At 38.0% G+C, this 15,047-nt stretch overlaps 1 protein-coding gene across 1 annotated transcript; it reads right to left on the reverse strand.

Moving 5' to 3' along the window:
- Positions 1–2,024: 2,024 nt before the first annotated feature.
- Positions 2,025–10,054, reverse strand: ZNF770 (zinc finger protein 770). The gene is made up of 2 exons (XM_074235047.1): positions 9,673–10,054; positions 2,025–4,602 (listed from the first exon to the last, which is right to left on the reverse strand). The coding sequence occupies exon 2, from the start codon at positions 4,520–4,522 to the stop codon at positions 2,471–2,473; it is 2,052 nt and encodes a 683-aa protein (XP_074091148.1). The 5' UTR covers positions 4,523–4,602; positions 9,673–10,054; the 3' UTR covers positions 2,025–2,470.
- Between the last annotated feature and the right edge of the window lie 4,993 nt (positions 10,055–15,047).

The following is a 15,047-nucleotide window of genomic DNA, read 5'->3' on the forward strand; positions in this document are numbered from 1 at the left end:
TTTGAGTATTTTTATTGTAATAATTCAATAAGTCAAATTTCTCACTGTAAGAAGTTTTCTTTGTAAATATTAAGCCAAAAAAGAAAGGATGCTTTCAAAATAAGCTAAGAAACTTTTTATTCTTTATCTGAATTCCCTTTCAGAAATAAGCCTCTTAAAAAAAAAGAAAAAAGAACCTCTTAAAGTGTTTAAGTGTCCTATAAATACTCACCTGTTGTTTTATCCCATCAAATGAACATCTTGGTTTTTTAAGAATACCACCACTATTAACTGAGTCTACCAAAAGTAGACAGCAACTTCTCTTTAATTCCTTAGTCCAAAGAAATTGCCTGAGGCACACAGAGGTTAAAAAATTTGCCCAGGGCCACAAAGCTATAAAGTGTCAGGCCTAGAATTTGATCTCAGGTCTTCCTAAATTCAAGCCCAGCTCTCTATTTTCTAGTCATGCTACCTCTCCATTTTACCTTCATTTACCAGAAATTCTAATTCCAAATAGGATTAAATCCTTAAATCCAAAAAGAAGTTGCATTCACCATGCAGCCTTTAAAGCTCCACATTAATAAAAGTTTTCCAAATCAGTCAGTTGTTTTATAAAGTGATTAGAACATTCTTATGATGAGATTTTTTATTAACAGGAAGACTCTCTAAATACATAGGATTATAGATTTAGACTTATAAGAGACCTTAGATCACCTAGTCCAACCCTGGTTCATTTTTCAGGTGGGCAGGATAACCAGAGAGGCTAAATAACTTACCTGCAGATAGCATAAGACTGCCTTCCCTATACTCCAACTCAAGTTTACTTTCAAATACATCATGATGCTGCATAATTGTCTAAGAAAAAATTAGGGCCAAAGTATTACCTAATAAAAGAATTCTGCACAAGGTATTAAATGGAGGATAAAATAATAAATACAAATTGCAGCTGTTGATAACTGCTGGCACCACTACTACATGAAAAGCAGAGTTGAATTTTATGAAAAGGAACTCTGGTATAAGGGAGACAGGGTTAAGTGACAGGTCTCTGGATCAACAACCAAATACTTTTGGTTGACCTATCGAGTGGTTACCACAGAGAAAGTGGATTGATGACTTTCCTTGTTTCTAAAACAAAAATCTGGTCACTATTGTCAGAAAGATTAATGAAACTGTAGAATATACATAACCTGGCAACTGAACATGGCAGGGTGTAAAACCTAGTCACTTTACCATTTTTGAAATAAATTTTAAAACATTACCTTTGTCTAGATCAGATTCTTAATTTGGGGTCTGAAAACTTGCTTTCTTAATATTTCGGCAACTATATTTCAATGTTTCCTTTATAATTCTATGTAATTAAAAATATTTTGAGAAAAGGTCTGTAAGTTTCATAAAATTGCCAGTGGGGTCCATGACATAAGAATCCCTGGCCTTAGACCAAAGCAGGTGATGGGGAAACTTTATCTCCTGAGAAGAAATGCCATGTTGCTTTAGTCAATTCAATTCAATAAACATTTCATGTTTCCTCTTTATGTAGAAACCTAGGGTTCAAAGAAGTTAAATGAGCAACCACAATGTTGCTATAAAAATTTTTTCATTCATTTTTATTTCCATTAATTCTAATTTTAAAAAATGCAACTAGAGGATTCTGCAATGAAAACTGAGTAGTAAATGGACAACAATGGTCAAAAGACCTGATTTTTAGCCCAGGCCTACTCTACCACTATACACATATCTGTGTGACCATGGGCAAAATCACTTGATTTCTCAGCATTAATTTCTTTATCTAAAAATAGGAGGTAATGCCTGCACAACCTACCTCAATAGTGTTGTGAGAATCAAATGCATGCTCTATCTAAAGCACTTTGTAACCATAAAGCACTATATAAATGTCAGTTATACTTTCAGGTCATATGGAATACAAAGGGAACACAGTGAAGACTGTTTATTACTTCAAGGTGGAAACCACCTTCGGCCTTCTTGGACTTTTGTGTATATGTAAAGAGATGGCACACTGTTAAGGAAGAATCCCACTAAAATGAATATCATGTTGTGATTTTCAATAATACTTTTAATATAGCCACCACATATATTTGCAACATTAAAATAAAACACTGGACACTCATTTTTTAAATGGGTGGATACTCATAAACAATATATTTACTATTTTCTCATCCTATGACCGTAATTACCATGCATGACAAGCAATTGCATATTAATTCACTCAATTTCAATTCCATTCCATTCAACAAACATTTGAGGCCTAGTATAAGCAAGGCACTATGCTAGGTGCTGAAAGGCATGCATAAAAAGATGAATAAGACACAGTCTCTGCCTTTCAGCTAATGTAGACCCACTGATAATCACACATTCCAAATGCAAGACTTTAAAAACAAACTCTCCAGGGAAACTGCCAGCAGGTCTGCCTAGCACCAATTGTGTTGGCGATTCTGTCAGTCACATAAACCAATTTTAAGAAAACCATATTTTGCTAGGGTCGTTCTTTGAAATGAGTAAGCTGGTGTCTCTTCCAGTGAGGTGCCTGCCTAAAAGTTTTACCACACACTGAACATTCAAATGGCTTCTGTCCTGCATGTATTAAATAGTGTCTTTCAAGTTTGGATGGAGACCTGAAATTTTTAAAACAAACACTACACTGGTAAAGCAGGCCTTCATTCTTCTCAGCACTTCCTGAATAACCATGGTAACGGCTATAACGCCTCTGCTCTGACTCCATCAGTTTCTTAGACAGATAGGGCTGCATGTTTCTACCATGGGTGACAAGAATGAAATCCCCTGCCTCTGTAGCAACTTTAAATTCTGATACTTCACTTGAGTCAGTCACCTTACACTCTTGAGCATCAGAAGCCTCAGAATAATCCACTAACTGAGAATTATCTCCTTGATGAGTGAAAAGTTTATTTAAATTTTCAAATTCTACTTGGTAAATAGGTCTTTTAAAAGAGATCTTTTCAATGTGAGTTAGCTTATGCCTTTTTAAGTGAGCTGACTGTCTAAATGACTTTCCACAAACATTACAGCCAAAAGGTCTCTGCCCAGTGTGAATTAGATAGTGTCTTTGAAGTTTGGATATTGAAGGAAAAACCTTCTCACATTTGTCACACGGACACATTTTATGTCTTGTAAGTATATCGTCAGTGGGAGCTGAAAGCGCATCTTGAAGCGCTTCAGGATCATCAAAGAACTCACCAGATGAACTAGAACTTATGTCATTATTCACTGATTCATCTACATTTAAAATACCTTCACTATTAATAGTACCTTTCAAATCGATTTCTGCACTAGGACTCTGCAGTTGCTTTTGCCAGGAAAATGGCAAATGTCTTTTCTTTTTATTACTACTAACTTTCTTGTAAGACCCAAATTTGCCATGAGGACTTTTAAAGGTTTTAGGTGAGGCATTCTGATCAGAAGTTTGCTCCCCAAGAAGATCACGATTTTTCAAGAACCTAGTTTTAAACTTCTTTTTTTCAGACCTAAAGGCATCTAACTGCTTATCCCCATGACGCCTAAGCTTAGTCAAAACTTTACCTTTAACATTAGTTTTGTAGTTGTGGTTTCTTTTGATGTTGTTTGTATTTTTAATGTCTCCTGCATGCAAACATTTGTGAACACTGAGAATCTGCTCTGATTCAAAACACTGCTCACATTCTGGACATTGAAAAGGGACAATATAAATAGAGTCAACATCAATTGGAGTATTTTCCTCAGATTCCTCTGTTTCACTATTTTCAAAACCATCTTGCTTTAAATTTAATTTAACTGGTGTTGCACGTGGCTCTGGATTTTTTTTCTTGAATGAAATAGTCTGAAAATTTTTTTTTCTGGTATGAATTTGTTTATGCTTAAGAAGTTTGCTCTGAATTTTAAATCCCTTTTGACAAAAACAACACTGAAAAGGTCTCTCTTCTGAATGTGTTAGCTGATGGATTTTCAAATGAGTTGACTGTCTAAAGGACTTACTACAAAGAGAACATTTAAAAGGTTTCTGGCCAGTATGAATAAGTAAGTGCCTTTCCAGTTTTGAGCGGGATGGAAACATCTTGCTGCAGGTATCACATGCATGGATTTTCTTTCTTCTCCGTGCACTGCCATACACATGATCTGACTTGGAGGATGGATGTAATACCCACCTCTCTTCTGTTGAAAAAGAACGGGGTACCCCATAAGTTGGCTTCTCTTGTTTGGATTCCACCAATCTTTTTATTTGCTTTACATCATTCTGATAGGTTTCATTGTGAAGTTGTTGATGTTTCAAGAAGGTTATTAGATTTTTAAAGTGTCGCTGACAAATACTGCATTTAAATGGCAGTTTGTGAGTTAGCTGATGTCTTTCCAGATGAACTAGTTGTCTAAAAGTTTTATGACACACATGGCACTCAAATGGTTTTTGACCAGTGTGAATAAGATAATGTCTGGCTAATTTTGATGGTGTTTCAAAGTGCTTGAAGCAAATATTACAAATATATGGTCTCTTTCTAGGTAACTTGCTAGACACAACACACTGTTGAACCTTTACCATTTTAAAACTTCAGTCACAATATTCTTCAGTGAATTCCACTGAAATCCATTGCTTTCTTAAACTCCATAGGTTTCCAAAAGCTAAAAGAAAAAAAAAAGTATTATTTCAAGGTCTTTTGGTCATATTAAAAAAGATGAATGAGATCTTAATCTAGACTTTTCTGCATTTATAAATAAAATACCAATTCTAGATAACATTATCATAAATCTAGCCTTCAAAATATTACTTATTTCAGACACTCTAAGAAATAATCTTTTAAACAGAAAATAGCAAATAATTCTACAAAATTCCTTAGGCAGGTAACATTTCTTTAGTCATAGTACTAAATAACTGTAACTAAGTTGAATTTGTTTCTCTCTCCACTACATTAATATATCTAATTTAAGTTTTTAAAAAATTGTAATATAAATAGCATTTTTGGAGCCACACAAGAGTAATAGTAATACTATCAAAACATGCCTGCCCAAAATATGCTGCACACATTAGGCATGATCTTCCTGGCGAGAAAAGGGTATACAACATTCTTCTGAGACAAATCCTTCAATGCATCATCAGCACATTCTTTTCAACTGTCAACCATTTCTGTATATGGAAAATCACCATAGGCAATACGAAGTACTGAAGAAAATTCACAGTACTGAGTTAGATTTTTGATTCTGCCTCTTCCACATAGTAGCCAAGTGACTTTGCACAAGTCATTTTTGACTTCTAAGCCTCAGTTTCTTCCTGCATGAAATATGGATAATAGCACCTGCTCTTCATACCTCACAAGGCTGTGTGATAATCAAATAAAACAATATGGCATGGTTATTTGAAAACTGCAAAATGATATACAAGATATCATTATTGATAGTAGACATTGTGAGAGCAGGAGCCATGTGTTCTTAATCCGCAATATAGAATCATGAACACAATTGGCACACAACAAATAATCACTGAATGAATAACTTACCAGGGTAGCTACCTAGTAATTAAACTGACTAGTTAGAATTGCAATTCCTTTTACTTCTCTATATTGAGAATGACTAAAAGGAAAGGTAGAAAGGCAAAGGACTATCAAATCAGTAAATAAGTAGGTGGCATATTGGGTAGAGTCCTGGACTTGAAGTCATATGGACTTTAGCCCTAACCCTATCACAAGACACTTAATGCAAAATTCAGAGAGAATCATCTGATATATAAGTCTCAGTTTCCCCCTCTGAAAAATGGGGTTAATAGTCCCTATCTCAGGATTGTTATGAGAAATAAATAAATAAGTTAATATAGCATTTAATAAAGCATTTAGCAAACCTTAAAGCATCATGTAAATGTTAACTATTGTCTTCAGAGTCAATATAGTTACACTAACATTGAGATATGGTACTCTTGTAGTTTTCCCTGCAATTCCACAATTTTACTCTTCAACTTAAAAAAACTTTTTTCTTCTCACCCTTATACCTATGTTTACCTCTCCCCTAGGGGAAGCAATCAGAGGAAGAAGATGCTGCTGCTTTTCAATTAATGCCAGAGTAGAAGGAGATCTGACCATGGGTGGACAAGGTGGCCTAGTGGATAGAATACCCAGCTTAGAGTTGAACTCAGCTTCCTGAGTTCAAAACTAATCACCTCAGACACTTATTAGCTATGTGTTCAGCAAGTCACATAACTTGTTTGCCTCAGTTTCTTTATCTGTGAAATGAATTGGAGAAGGAAATGGCAAATCATTTCCCACACCAGTATTTTTTGCCAAAAAAAACAAGAAAACAAAATGGGGTCACAGAATTAGACATGACTGAAAACCGAGTGAACAACCAAAGGAGGTCAGAATTATAGTTCTATTTTGTTAGCAGTCATTTGAAACATGAACCTTTGTCTTTCCCAACCTTTTCTTGAAGAACTCCAGAAATAGGGAATTCACTTTCTGAAGCAGCACTTCCATATGTGTTGTTTTGTTTAGAAATAGTTGCTATATTAAGTCTAAATTTTCCTCCCAGAAACTTCTACTTGTAGCTCCTACTTTTATCCTCTGGATTCAAGTAGAACAAATCTAATCCCTCTGCTATGTGACAACATTTTAAATACTTTGAAACAGCTATAATGTCCATTATTCTAAGTGTTCTCTTTTCCAGCCAAAAACATCCACAGTCAAGGTTAGTTCCTTCACCTTTCTGACTGCCCTCCTCTGGACAGTGTCCAGCCTGCCAATTTCTTTCCTGAAATGTAAACTGAACAAGAATTGAACCAAATGCTATGGACGGTCTGATCCGGGCAGAGGACAAGAGGACCATCACCTCTTAGACACTACGCCTAAAATTACATTGCACAGGATCAAGCACACCACTGAAGACATCTTTCCAAGAAGACATCAATTCATTAATGACTTCTACCTTCCGGTTCTAGCTATTCATCACAAAATGATTCACATTCACTTTGGTTCTCCTCAGCATCCTGCATTAGAAATAACATAACTCCTATTTGTAATTTTTCATCAGGGTAAGCTATCATATACTAGTTGCTCTATACTTAATCTCCCAAGAAATTCTGATCTAGATCAAGGGGGGAAAAAAATCTGGCAGCTCTATTCAAAATTATCATGTAGTATTTTAAGCACAAATTATTAGGATCCTATAGAGGGTTCATCCCTCATCATTTTCATTTCAAGAGTCAATTCTAATCTTCATCTCTCAACGGAGTTCCAGGCCCTCACTCCACAAATCAAAACTAAAAATACTGTTTTAATGATCCTAAGAAAGGAGAGATTATGTCTTGATTACACATTGCTTTTCCTTTAATCCAAGTTATTAATCTGCAAACAGGTGCTTTAACAAAAAACTTTCTGAATGAATGGGTGAGGATTCAGGATGACCCTTTTTCCTACTTCTAGTAAGAATCTGGGCACAACTCAGTTGCTATGCTATGGGTCTCCCTGAATACTAATGTGTTTGGGCTTGGTCTATCAGTTTTGTAAGGTTGTTGACCTTTCAGGTGAAACTTAATTTCCTTCTTGTATTTTTTTTTCCTTCTTGTATTTACTAGAAAATTCTGTAAAACATAATCCTGAAGATTTATCAATGCTTTTTTGGAGAGAATAGTTCTTAAAGTTAATTAGCAGTTCATCCTAATCAAAAGGAAAAATAAGAAATACCATATTGAGCCAGGTCAAATCCAGTCAGGAAATTATTACACAAAGTTTCACATTTATGGGACAGCATAACTGTCCTCTATACCTGACAATTTAGGGTTGCAATCTAGCAACAGCAAAAATTTATAGAATTTTGGATGGGGGGAACGATTAGTCTGACACCTTTATTTCACATAAGGAGACACTAATTCCCTAGAGTTAAGTTTAAGTTCACAGAAGCAGTTGGTGGCATTCTCAGAACTAAAAAACGAGGTCTCCTGTCTCCCAATCTGGAAATTTTACTACATCAAGTGACCTGAACCACTTTAATTCTCCTTTTTAAAGTATTCTTTGGTTTTAACACCCAAAAATTTACCTAAACACTTCTCAAATCTACTAAAGAACAACCAAAGCTGTCTTGATAACATGGCAACTCTTCAAATTCTTTGATTTATGGTATTGGTATGGTATGGCATTCTGACGGTATTGGTCTTGGCAGTCAAAAGCCCTGAGTTCAAATAACATGGGACATCTACTATTGGATGTACAAAATCAGATCAGTTCCTTAATCTGTGTCTAGATTTCTTCATCTGTAAAATAGGAAGAAAGGAGTAATAATTTATTAAGTGCCTATAATGAGCCAGGTTAACAAAGATTAAGTGACTAGCCCAAGGTCACACAGAAAGCAAGAACCTGGCTGTGTCTGCATTCAGATCTTTCAGATTTCAGTCCCTGTTCTCTATTCATCACTCAGTCTCTGATGATTTTTTTTTTTTTAGATTTTTCAAGGTAATGGGGTTAAGTGGCTTGTCCAAGACCACACAGCTAGGTAACTATTAAGTCTGAGGCTGAATTTGAACTCAGGTAACTCCTGACTCCAGGGCCGGTGCTCTATCCACTGCACCCATGTAGCCATGATTCTTACAATTATAACACTACACAAGTATGGGGATAACCTTGAAATCAAATAAAAAAAAAAACAAGAAACAAATCATTTAGATTCAAGTAACTTTTGAACACCTGAAGCAATTTCTAGTGTCATTTTCCTTAGCAAGAGAGATAAGTAATGCAGTGGAAAGAGTCTGAGGAACCAGAGTTCAAATCTAGCCTGGCGGTGTGACCCTTAACTTGTGTCTGCCTCAGTTTCTTCACCTATAAGATGTGAAAGATAACAATACCTCCCAGGGACCTTCCTGAACCTATACCTCCTACACCTCTAGGTTACTGTGAAGATAGAAATGAGTTACTTGAAAAGTGATTTTAAAACCTAAAGGGGCTTTTAATATTAAAATTAATATAATTGTTAATATAACATAATTATGCAATAATATATAATAATTATAAATACAATAGAATATCAACATTTCTCCCCCCACCTCCACCTTTTCCACCCTGGAAAGTTTATAATGATGCCACTAACTGCTAGTCTGATGTGTGTGTGTGTATATATACATACACACACACACACAAGATACATACACGTGTATATATATACATATGTATACATATACACACACATATATATGTGTATATATAAAATCTTCCAAGGCTTCTGCTTCTCCTCCCTCCCTCCCAGGACTGCTGTTTAGACAGAAGGAGACCTTTGCAAAACTTCTCCCGCGCTGGTTACCACGAACATTCCTTCCCTGCCAGCTCCGCCCGCACCAACCATCCCTTTCACCCGGGACCTCTTCACCCGAATAGTAAAGGAAAAAAAACAAAGTTAGCCGGCTGGAGGCCGGGCATCTCCTGCGATGCCACGGCTGGAGGGCAGCCGAGCTGCTGCTCCCGGCCCCTCCGGAAGGAGGCGGCCGCGCGTGGGGACACTCACGCGTGGGGTCGCGCACGCACGCGCGCTCGGGGCCGGGGTGGGGATGGGCACGGGGAGGGGGGAGGGAGGCAGGAGGCCGGCTTCACCCCACCCCCACCCCATCCCCGCCCCCGCCCCCGCTCGGGGCGGATCCGGCTCCCGAACGCGAGACGCGCAGGGGCCTGTCCACGCGCGCCGAGGTTGCCCCGCCCCCACAACGCTGCCCGCGCCCTCACGCACCTGAAGTCGAGACGGAGGAGCTGAGGGCGAGGACAGCGCCAGGCGCCGGAGGAGGACAGAGGCGGCGGCGGCGGCGGCGGTGGCAGTGGCGGCGGCGCGGCGGCGGCAAGGAGACCCAGTGCGCAGCCGCAACTCCGCGGGAGAGCACCCCAGACGACGTTCCGGCCGGAAACGAGCTCTGGCTTTGACTCGGTGCGGCTCCCATTGGGTTCCGAGTTCCTCAGAAATCGGCATTGCTCTCGGCCTCTGCCCGCTGTGCCCCACAACCCCGGCCGGTGGGACAGGTGGCTGGCCCCATTCTTATCTACAGACTGTAAATGGAGGGAGGAAGGAGGAATCGGACTCCTCTAGCCGGCACACGCCACGGAAAACCAGCCAACCGGAAGTAGGCCGCCGCCGTCCCGGAAAGCACCGGCTAATTGTTCCGGACAAAAACATTCGCTAGGACCATTCGGTTCCGGAGAATGGGCGCTCTTGTAGTTAAGCCGCAATTTGAATATCCGCCATTTATGTGGCGCTTTAAAGTTTGAAAAGCGTTTTAGGCGCTATCCCAGCTTCACCACGACCCTTTGAGGCCATACCGACGAGATAAATTCAACATTATAATGGGATACATCAGTGGGACCTGTTTCATTCTCCCCGCCCCTCCCCCCTCAAACTTCTAAGCTCCCCTTCTTTCTCTTGTTTGGTTTGGATAAAGGGACAAGTAACCAGGTTTCCAGAACAAGGGCCGACTGGACCTGCAGACCTGGATTCCAGAACTTTGTTTTTACATTTATCTCATCTTGTTACCTAGACACAAACTCAAATGTTTAAAATTGGGTCATTCACCCAATCCGTCAGTCAGCTTTGTGCCAGGCTACAAAGAAAAGCGAGAGGGAGAGCCCCTGCCCTCAAGGAGCTTGCCGTCCTAGGGGGGCCACGAGATGCAAACAGCCATGTGCAGAAAAGCTGAATCCAAGATCAGTTGGAAATCATCCACGAGGGGAAAACACTAACAGTAAGAGAGACTGGGTGAGGCTTCGCAAAGAAAGTAGGTTTTTTGCTGACATTTAAGTGAAGGAAGCCAGGAGGTGGAGATGAGGAGGGAGAAGATGCCAGGCTGAGGGAGCTGGCAGTGCAAATAAATGCCTGAAGTTGGAGTGTCTTGTAGTGGTGGGTTTTTCCTGCTTTTTTTATGCTAAGGTTCATTTGGATATTTACAACATCATTCTCTGGCTATGTTTGGTGAAGCAGTGAATTCAACATTAAAATAAACCCAGATTTATTGAATTTCAAGTCCCCCTTATATCCACCCCCCCATCCCACCCTCCTGAAGTTGCCTTGGCAATGCCAGAGCCGTATAGCAGCCAGAGGTCCCCAACCCCAGACTGGACAGCTGGTCAGCATCATTGGATGAAGTGGGTGGAAGAAAGGACGGAAGCATCAGAAGCTTGGGGGAAGGGGAGAGGTTCTGAAGGTCTTAGAATATTCCACAGATCCTTGAGGTAACTGTGGGCCCAGGGAGTTTAATGAGTTGGGGCGTCAGGGACAGCCCAACATCACCTTTAGGAAGATCACTTTAAGCATCTGAGTGCTTGTAGCATGTAGACCCATCGACAAGCTATTAGGTAGTTGTAGTGTGAAGTGATTAGGGGGTTGCATATCAGAGAAGAGAAGGGGCAGATGGATGAAATGTTATGAAGGTAAAATCCAACAGGTCTTGCAAATGGATGGGATGTGTAAGATGAGAGAATGAGATGACTTAGATTGTTAACTTGGGTGACTGGGAGGGTGGTGGTACCCCTGACTGGAAAACAAGTTAGGAAGAGGGCAAGTTTTGGGATAAGGAGTTTAGTTTGACACAAGGGAAGTTTAAGATGTCTATAGTTTGAGATGTACACAAAATAGTGTCAAAATATATGATTCTTAAAACTATAATCCTTGTAAAAAGATCAATTTCTTTAGATAGTACTCAGTCTTCATATCGATCACCTTGACAAATTAGTAAGAAATGAAGACTCCTAGGAAATCTTAACTAATGTCTATTACCAGCTCAGGAGGACTGCTGATAGGATGGCAGGGAGACTGTGATCCACCAGGAAGCCACAACAAGACATCAGATAGTCCTGTACAAACAGCAGATTACTATACTCCTCTCCTGCTTTTACACCTAGTCAATTCCACTGGTCCACCACTGTATTTCTTAGCCAATACTAAACAGTTTTGATGACTGATGCTTTATAATATAATTTTAGATGGGGTAGTGCTAAGCCACGTTCGTTTCCATTTTTTTTCATTACACTCCTGGCAATTCTTGACTTTTTATTTCTCCATATGAATTTACTTACAATTTTTTCTAACTCATTAAAGTAATTTTTTGGAATTTTGATTGGTAGGGCACTAAACAGATAGTTTAGTTTTGGTAGAATTATCATTTTTATTATATCAGCTCTCCTTATCCATGAGCAGTTGATATTTGCCCAGTTGTTTAAATATGATTTAATTTGTGTGAGAAGTGTTTTATAATTGTTTTTTAAAAAGGATTCTGAGTGTCTTGGCAAATAGACTCCCAAATATTTTACACTGTCTGAGGTTACTTTGAATAGGATTTCTCTTTCTAGCTCTTCCTGCTGTTTCTTGCTAGACATATATAGAAAAGTTGAAGGTTTTATGGGGGGTTTATTTTATAACCTGCAACTTTGCTAAAATTGCTAATTGTTTCCAGTAGTTTTTTAGATGATTTCTTGGGATTCTAGAGGTAGACCATCATGTCATCTGCGAAGAGTGAGAGTTTTGTCTCTTCCTTCCCAATTCTATTTTCTTCAATTTCTTTTTCTTCTCTAATTGCTGGTGCTAACATTTCTAATACAATATTGAATAGTAGTGCTGATGATGGGCACCCTTGTTTGACCCCTGATCTTATTGGGAATGCCTCTAGCCTCTCCCCATTGAATATAATGCTTTTGATGGTTTCAGGTAGATACTGCTAATTATTTTAAGGAACAGTCCATTTATTCCTACACTTTCTAGTGTTTTTAATAGGAATGGATGCTGTACTTTGTCCAAAGCTTTTTCAGCATCTATTGATATAATCATATGGTTTCTGATAGGTTTGTTATTGATATAATTGAGTATATTAACAGTTTTCCTAATATTGAACCAACCCTGCATTCCTGGAATAAATCCTACTTGATCATAATGTATTATCCTAGTGATAACTTCTTGTAGTCATTTTGCTAAGATTTTATTTAGGATTTTTGCATCTATATTCATCAGGGAAATAGGTCTATAATTTTCTTTCTCTGTTTTAACTCTTTGTGGTTTAGGTAACAGTACCATATTGGTTTCATAGAAAGAGTTAGGCAGAGTTCCATCTTTCCCTATTTTTCCAAAGAGTTTATATAGGATTGGAACCAATTGTTCCTTAAATGTTTGGTAGAATTCACTTGTGAATCCATCAGGCCCTGGAGAATTTTTTTTAGGGAGTTCAATAATGGCTTCTTGAATTGCTTTTTCTGAGATAGGGTTGTTTAGGTATTTAATCTCTTCTTCATTTAACCTGGGCAACTTATATTTTTGTAAATATTCATCCATTTCACTTAGATTATCAAATTTATTGGCATAGAGTTGGGCAAAATAATTTCAAATTATTACTTTAATTTCCTCCTCATTGGTGGTGAGTTCACCTTTTTCATTTATAATACTAGCAATTTGGTTTTCTTCTTTCTTTTTTTTAATCAAATTGACCAGAGGTTAATCAATTTTATTGGTTTTTTTCATAATACCAACTTTTGGTTTTATTAATTCAATAGTTTTTCTGCTTTCTATTTTATTAATTTCTCCTTTAATTTTTAAAATTTCTAATTTGGCATTTGATTAGGAATTTTTGATTTGTTCTTTCTCTAATTTTTTTAGTTGCATGTTTAGTTCATTGATTTCCTCTTTCTCCAATTTATTCATATAAGCATTTAGAGCTATAATATATCCCCTGAGAGTTGCTTTGAATGAATCACATAGGTTTTGGTATGTTGTTTCATTATTATCATTATCTAGGATAAAATGGTTAATTCTTTTATGATTTGTTTTTTGGCCCACTCATTTTTTAAAATGAGGTTATTCAGTTTCCAATTTGCTCTGGGTCTATATCTCCTTGGCCCAGTATTGCATATGACTTTTATTGCATTGTGATCTGAGAAAGATGTATTCACTATTTCTGACTTTCTGCAGTTGATCATTAGGTTTTTATGCCCTAGTACATGGTCAATTTTTGTATAAGTTCCATGTACTTCAGAGAAAAAGGTATATTCCTTTCTATCCTCTATCCTCCATAAGTCTACCATATCTAATTTTTCTAACAATCTATTTACCTCCCTAATTTCTTTCTTGTTTGTTTTATGATTTGATTTATCTAGATCTGATAGAGGGAGGTTGAGGTCTCCCACTAGTAGAGTTTTGCTGTCTATGTCTTCCTGTAATTCTTTCAGCTTCTCCTCTAAGAATTTGGGTGCTGCCCCACTGAGTGCATATACATTCAATATTGAAATGACTTTATTGTCTATGGTACCTTTTAGGAGGATAAAGTTTCCTTCCTTATCTCTTTTAATGCTATCTATTTTTGCTGCTGCTTTGTCTGAGATAAGGATTGCTACCCCTGTTTTTTTTTACTTCAGCTGAAGCAAAATATATTTTGCTCCAACCTTTTACCTTTACTCTATATGTATCTCTCTGCTTTAAATGAGTTTCTTTTAAGCAGCATATTGTAGGATTCTGGTTTTTAATCCACTCTGCTATTTGCTTACGTTTTAAGGGAGAGTTCATCCCATTAACATTCAAGGTTATGATTACTAATTCTTTATTGCCCTCTGTGCTATCTTCCCTCTGTTTGTATTTTTTCCCCCTTCACCCCCTTTTATCCATATTCCCCAGTATTTTGTTTTTGAATACCACCCCCTTCAGTATGTTTGCCCTCCTATATCACACCCTCCCCTTTCTTTCCCCTTTCCCTTTTTCCCCTTTTCCCTTCCCTTCCTTTTGTTATTTCCCCTTATTTCCTCCACTCCCCTTCCCTTTCTCCGTCCCCCCTCCCCTTTTTCCCTTTTAATAATTGAAAGGTTAGATGTTTTATAAGTTAACTGAGTATGTGTAGGTTGACTTTAAGCCAAGTCTGATGAGAAGAAGATTCAGGTGTTTCTCCTCTGCTCCCTTCTTCCCCTCTATTACCATAGGTTTTTTGTACCTCTTAGTGTAATGAGATTTGTCCCATTCAATCCCCCCTCCTCCCTTCTCTTTCCTGACCCCCTTTTTAGGGAGGTAGTGTATTTTTTTAGATCATTCTATCTAGGTCATAGAAAATTCTGAGTGTCTGTCCCTTCTAGTTCAGTATATTCTATTGG

Source organism: Macrotis lagotis, chromosome 4 (assembly GCF_037893015.1).
Source record: "Macrotis lagotis isolate mMagLag1 chromosome 4, bilby.v1.9.chrom.fasta, whole genome shotgun sequence".
Classification (NCBI taxonomy): domain Eukaryota; kingdom Metazoa; phylum Chordata; class Mammalia; order Peramelemorphia; family Peramelidae; genus Macrotis; species Macrotis lagotis.